Here is a 6,000-nt window from a genome sequence, read left to right on the forward strand (position 1 = left end):
ATGAAGAGAAAATTTGTCTCCACACAAAAATGCAAACACCTGGTGTTTTAGAAAAGAGACTCAACTGCAGACCTAGATTCTTCATTTTTGATATTTTTATCATTAAATTTAGGCCATAACTTCAGATTGATATATTTTTCAAAAAAATCAATCAATTATGCAGTTATTCGCAATGTTCTGGACAATTGCACAGTACTGCAACCATAGTGAGTGAGAATGCCTGATGATTATATTATTGTATTATAAAAGGAGCAACTATTAAAATATAATTTACCAAGCATACATGCCATATCCCCCGGCGGGGGGAAAAATCCCCCGGAATTTCGATCCATCCCCCGGTCTCCCGGCGGGAGATAAAAATCCCCCGGAATTTATATAAAAAAAAAAAAAAAAAAAAAAAATTTTTTTTAGAAATTTTACATCAGGCAATAATGACAAAGTAAGTGAAACCACAGTATGTGAGTGAAACCGAATGTAAAGAAACAACTTACAACTCCACAAGGGTGAAATGCCAAAAGGAAACTTTTACAACAAGTGATCAATTAATTTGTAGTAATTTTCAAAGGCAAAGAAATATTACTTTTTTGGAAGGTAGAAATTAATAATATTTATTCTATTCTCTTATTGTCTGAAAGTCATTAAGCTGATAGAATTAAGCACAATTTTTTAAAAGACTTTGGTGGAAGGTAAATTTAATTTAATTGTCTCAAAAACATATTTTTGCCATGACATATTTTGTTCTGCAAGTGCATTACAGTATGACATGACAGTGTATCATAAGAATATGATAAATCATGACATAAAATAATTCTGTATAATGAAAAAGTTAAGAGGTTTTCAAAGCAAACTATATGTGAATACATTTTTTCGTACTTGCGTCTAAAAATACTTTAAAATTTCGCCAGCTTAGACCTGCTAAAAAAATCCCCCTGAATACAACCCAAATCCCCCTGATTTTTCAGCCTTCTGAACAAATCCCCCTGAATGGTCTCCAGAAAATATGGCATGTATGACCAAGTTTTATTTAAATTTGTTTATGGCAAAGATGTAGGTTATATAAAACATATGCTTTCTCTTTAATTTTCAGAAAGATGTTAAAAAGTCTGTGTTTGTTGGGAATCTACCATTTGGTATGTAACTTCTTCCAGGCTACTGCAGCCATTTGTATAAAACATATTAACTCTTTGTTTTTGTCAGAGTTAGCCAGATGTGAATTGATTGGTTAATATTTTTCCAGTAAATATTAGTAGCCAATCAAATGATTAAAGTTTATTGGTGTATGGCTTGGTGCCATATGTGTTGTCCTAGTGCAAATGCTTTTACTTGGGCATAACTCATAAACCATTCAATATATTTCAATAAAACTTCTAGCACATGGTCCTAGATATGATTTTCTCCCTCCTCTGATAAGTAGATCCAATAATTTAACCATGCAAGATATTTTTATCTTGCCCACGGGCGAAGATAAAATGCCCGTATGGAACTTCTTTTTAATGGTCACCACATTGTAATTACCTCCCTTGTTGAAGACTGTCGTCAGTAGCATCACGGAAATATTGTTTTATGGTAATATTTAGAACGCTAATTAACTATTTCTCGCTTCAAATGTTACCATAAAACAGTTTTCACGCACCATTCAAGAAATAATGCTTCATTCTCCTTAGAACTATTTAAAGATACCGATTTGACTATTAACATTAACTGGATCACTGCGCGCAAAATCCATGACAACCACGTGCTATCGCATATCCATACGCAATTATTTTCACTAAGCACAAGAGTTTCAGCAAAAAATACATTTTTACTTAATTTTGTTTAACTGAGGTGGGAGAAAAAGCATCTACCATAGCCACTCGTGTAAAATAGGCTCATCCCGACCCTCGCGCAGGGTGTTTTGTGGAAACGAGGTTTACGCTCGGGTCGGAATGAACCTATCTTACACTCTCGGCCATGGAAGATACTTATATGATCATGTGCTCATAAGCTAAAAATGCAAATGGATATTGTAATATTTGAATGCCCTATCACCCAGTACTGGAGGAGGGGGCGGTTTGGTGCCACAGGAGGAATCATTGTACATGTATGGGTTTAATCTTCTTTTTTGCCGTGGGTAATGTGACTCTTCTGCTGGGAAATTTAGGTGTCTGGTAATTTTATGGGGTCACAAAGATGCGTGGTAGGTCGATTTCGGAAGCCCATGTCAGAGTCAGAGATTCGGGTCTTATGTGAAAGGGAAACCCCTGCAGGTGCATATCATTTTTGGAGTAAATATCATTTTAAATTAAAAATGTGGGCAGAGATCCAACTGTTGTGATGTATTACCGTAGATTAATTTTATGTTTGGATGAACATTACTTTCAGTAAGACTTTCTAATTTATATCTGTATTCCCATATTCAGATGTTGAAGAGGAGGCTGTTCGGAACCACTTTGAGGATTGTGGGAAGATCACCAATGTGCGGCTGATTAGGGACAAGAAGACGTGCATCGGGAAGGGCTTTGGATATGTCACTTTTGAGGTAAATTAAAGGGCAGTGTTAGGTTAACGCTGAGAATGATGAATATAAATTACATTTGTATTTCAAAAGATTGCTGTCGCTGAATAATATCCTAATACTTAGTTCCGTATTAATTGATTTATGGCAGTAAGTGATAGATTTTACTGCCATGCAATGTTAGGTTATTAAAAAAGATGTTGCAGCAGACCAGTGTTCTGTTCCTAAAAAAACCTTGGGTGTCTTAAACAAATGTTAGTATTGATTTGATGTAGTTTGAATGTGAGAGTATGTGGTGTAATAGTATAGTTGTCAGCCTCTTACCCAAAGCGTCCTCGGATCCATTCTTTTTCATAACCTTTCAAATTTGACAGCATTACTGGTTTCTATCTAGGAAACTCGTCCTAGTCATCGCGAGCACCATTTTCATCCTTGCATTTTCAAAGCATTTCACCCATGAATCCCCTGTAATATGTATGAAATAATTAAATAATAGCAAAACTATTTAATAATGTTTAACTCTATTAACCAGGACAAAGATGGAGTAGGGTTTGCAATGAAGTTGTCAGGCCAGAAGTTGAAGGGGAGAGAACTGCGTGTGATGGCGTGCTCCAGCAGTGCTGGGCACGAGAAGAAACACAAACAAGTGAAAATATCCTTTTGTTTTAGCAAGTTATATGTATTTTGGTATAAGAATGTCTGTAAGTGAGGTGAGAGAGGAAACTGCTGAAATAACGTAGAAACCTAGGTATGGCCGTGTAGCAGGTATTTCTTTTAGAACAATAAAGTATATTCAGACGACAACCCCAATCATTTAAACAAGACCGCCTTTAAGCAAACACCATCTTTCATCTGTTGTTTTTAAGTGGAGAAAATGTGTATAAATACACAATTACTGAAGAAAAAGTTATTGACCATGCGTTTATTTCATTTGGCCACATGAATACCAAGTTTCATTTGAAGATCTTGAGCTGTTTCGGAGTCATGACTCTAGTACTATTTTTGCCTGCTGACGTCAACAATGATACCAAGCAATGATAAACATTTGCAATACATCAACCTTTACCTTTAAAGCAACAACTAGCAAGGTGAAAACGACAGTAAAACCTTACACAAATATTAATGTTTTGATTTAAAGTTGGTCACATTTCTTGTTAAAAATGGTAATTAAAAAGTTCTTTGGGATAACATTATCGCTTAAAAGTTATTGTCCTTAACATGTTTTACTTAGCACAATCTCCTGGCTTAAAAGAAAAGAAGCAGAAGACTAAACAACAGTTGCCTAGCAACTCTTCTAAAACTGCATTCAAAGGTGAAGAGTCAAAGAAGGAAAAGACAAAAAAGAAAGACAAGAAGTCATACTCCAAGAAAATAAAGGTTCCATTCAAAACGATCACTAAAGATGATGGGTTGAAAGCAGACATTCAGGCTCTGATAGATTCAGAGACAAAGAAAGGGGGAGAAAGCACAAAGGAACCCAAAGTGGATAAGATAGACAAGACAATGAAAATAAAGGAAAAGAAAATTAAGACGGTTGATACAGGAGAAAAAAATAAGGTGGAAAATGGAAAAAAGGCATTCACAAAGGCACAAAGTAGTTCCAATGGCAAAGCAGATTTGGAGAAGTTTGGAAAGAAAGTGAATGCAATTAAACCAGGTACGAGTGATGGAAAAGCAGATAAATTCGAAAAGAAGCAGACATTTGACAAAAAAGGTTTTGGTAAACAAGAGAACAGGAAGTTTGGGAACAAAATGAATAAGAGTTTTGGAGGTTTTGATAAAAGGGGAGGTAAACCATTTGAAAACAAGGGAAGTAAACCACCATTTGAAAGCAGGGGTGGTAAACCATTTGAGAACAGGAGTGGCAAACAATTTCCAAACAGGGAACAAAAATCTTTTGATAGACCAGGAAACTCATCTTTTTCTCGGAGCGGAAATAAATCGTTTGACAGTAATCCTGGAAGGAAGCCCTTCAATTCAACGCCAAGGCCCGGGTTTTCAAGCAAACCCCTGAGTGGACTTGTCCAGGGAAGTGGGAAACACATTAAGTTCGACTAAATGGAAAGCATTTTTTCGCAGTTGGTTTATTTTTAAAGAATTCAGTTTTCATTTGTTTCCTTCATTACTACTATTTTGTAAATTTTGTAAGAATGGTCAGTATTGTCTTCATAAAAAACAATTGCTCATGCTAAAACTCATTTGTTTTCATTTTCATGATATTGGTATGAATGATATACAATTTCATACATCCCATATTTCTGTAGACCTTTATGCTCCTGAGAGGATTTTATTCAGATGGATTTTAAAATAAGCGGAATGGATTTTTTTTAAAAAAGACACCTTAAAAACACTGCTTTGAATATATATAGATAAGTATTGAATAGCAGTCTAGTCGTTTTTATTATACCCCCCAAAACAAAGTTTGGGGGGGTATACTGGAATCGGGTTGTCCGTCTGTCTGTCTGTCCGTCTGTCCGTCCGTTTTTTTTTTGTCCGGGATTCATCTTTGTCGTTATTGAACAAATCTTTTTCAAACTTTCAGATATTAATGGCCATGATGTAAACTTGCGCCTCTGTGAAATTGGTACAGGTCACATGACCCTGACCAGAGTTATCTCCCCTTGATGTGTTAAAGTAGGCAAAATAAGCCCTGTCCGGGATTCATCTTTGTTATTATTCAACAAATCTTTTTCAAACTTTCAGAAATTAATGGCCATGATGTAAACTTGCGCCTCTGTGAAATTGGTACAGGTCACATGACCCTGACTGGAGTTATCTCCCCTTGATGTGTTAAAGTAGGCAAAATAAGCCCTGTCCGGGATTCATCTTTGTTATTATTCAACAAATCTTTTTCAAACTTTCAGAAATTAATGGCCATGATGTAAACTTGCGCCTCTGTGAAATTGGTACAGGTCACATGACCCTGACTGGAGTTATCTCCCCTTGATGTGTTAAAGTAGGCAAAATAAGCCCTGTCCGGGATTCATCTTTGTTATTATTCAACAAATCTTTATCAAACTTTCAGAAATTAATGGCCATGTTGTAAACTTTCGCCTCTGTGAATTTGGTACAGGTCACATGACCCTGACTGGAGTTATCTCCCCTTGTAGGCAAAATTAGCTTTGTCCGGCCTAACTCCAGGGCAAACAACCTAGACATGGAGGGGTGGGGGGTATTCGTTAGCCTATGGCTTACAGTTCTAGTTTCCTCTCCTCCCCCATCCCACTGAAAAACTGTAGAATCTTTCGAAATTTCAGGGATATTATTTTTTCGCATGTTAGCAGTTTCATTGTATATTGTTTTGGCATTCTTCATTGAACATGTATATGATTTGGAGAGCAATCGCTTTACAGATTTCATGTAATTGTTTAATGATGAAATATTATATTTTATGAATGAATAATTAATACATTGTCATTTTTGTTCGCTAAATATGTTACTTCCAACTAATAAATGGTTGAACTATATCTGTCATTATGTGTGTATTTGATAGCGCTTGCTCACAC

At 35.8% G+C, this 6,000-nt stretch overlaps 1 protein-coding gene across 1 annotated transcript in view; it reads left to right on the plus strand.

Moving 5' to 3' along the window:
- Nucleotides 1–4,552, plus strand: part of LOC128215178 (uncharacterized) — a 28,168-nt gene extending 23,616 nt beyond the window's left edge. The window contains exons 9-12 of the mRNA XM_052921890.1: nucleotides 1,088–1,130; nucleotides 2,400–2,518; nucleotides 3,027–3,195; nucleotides 3,726–4,552. Coding sequence (XP_052777850.1) covers nucleotides 1,088–1,130; nucleotides 2,400–2,518; nucleotides 3,027–3,195; nucleotides 3,726–4,552 — 1,158 coding nt within the window. The remainder of the gene's footprint in view (nucleotides 1–1,087; nucleotides 1,131–2,399; nucleotides 2,519–3,026; nucleotides 3,196–3,725) is intronic.
- Nucleotides 4,553–6,000: the final 1,448 nt, after the last annotated feature.

This window comes from Mya arenaria, chromosome 13 (assembly GCF_026914265.1).
Source record: "Mya arenaria isolate MELC-2E11 chromosome 13, ASM2691426v1".
Taxonomy (NCBI): domain Eukaryota; kingdom Metazoa; phylum Mollusca; class Bivalvia; order Myida; family Myidae; genus Mya; species Mya arenaria.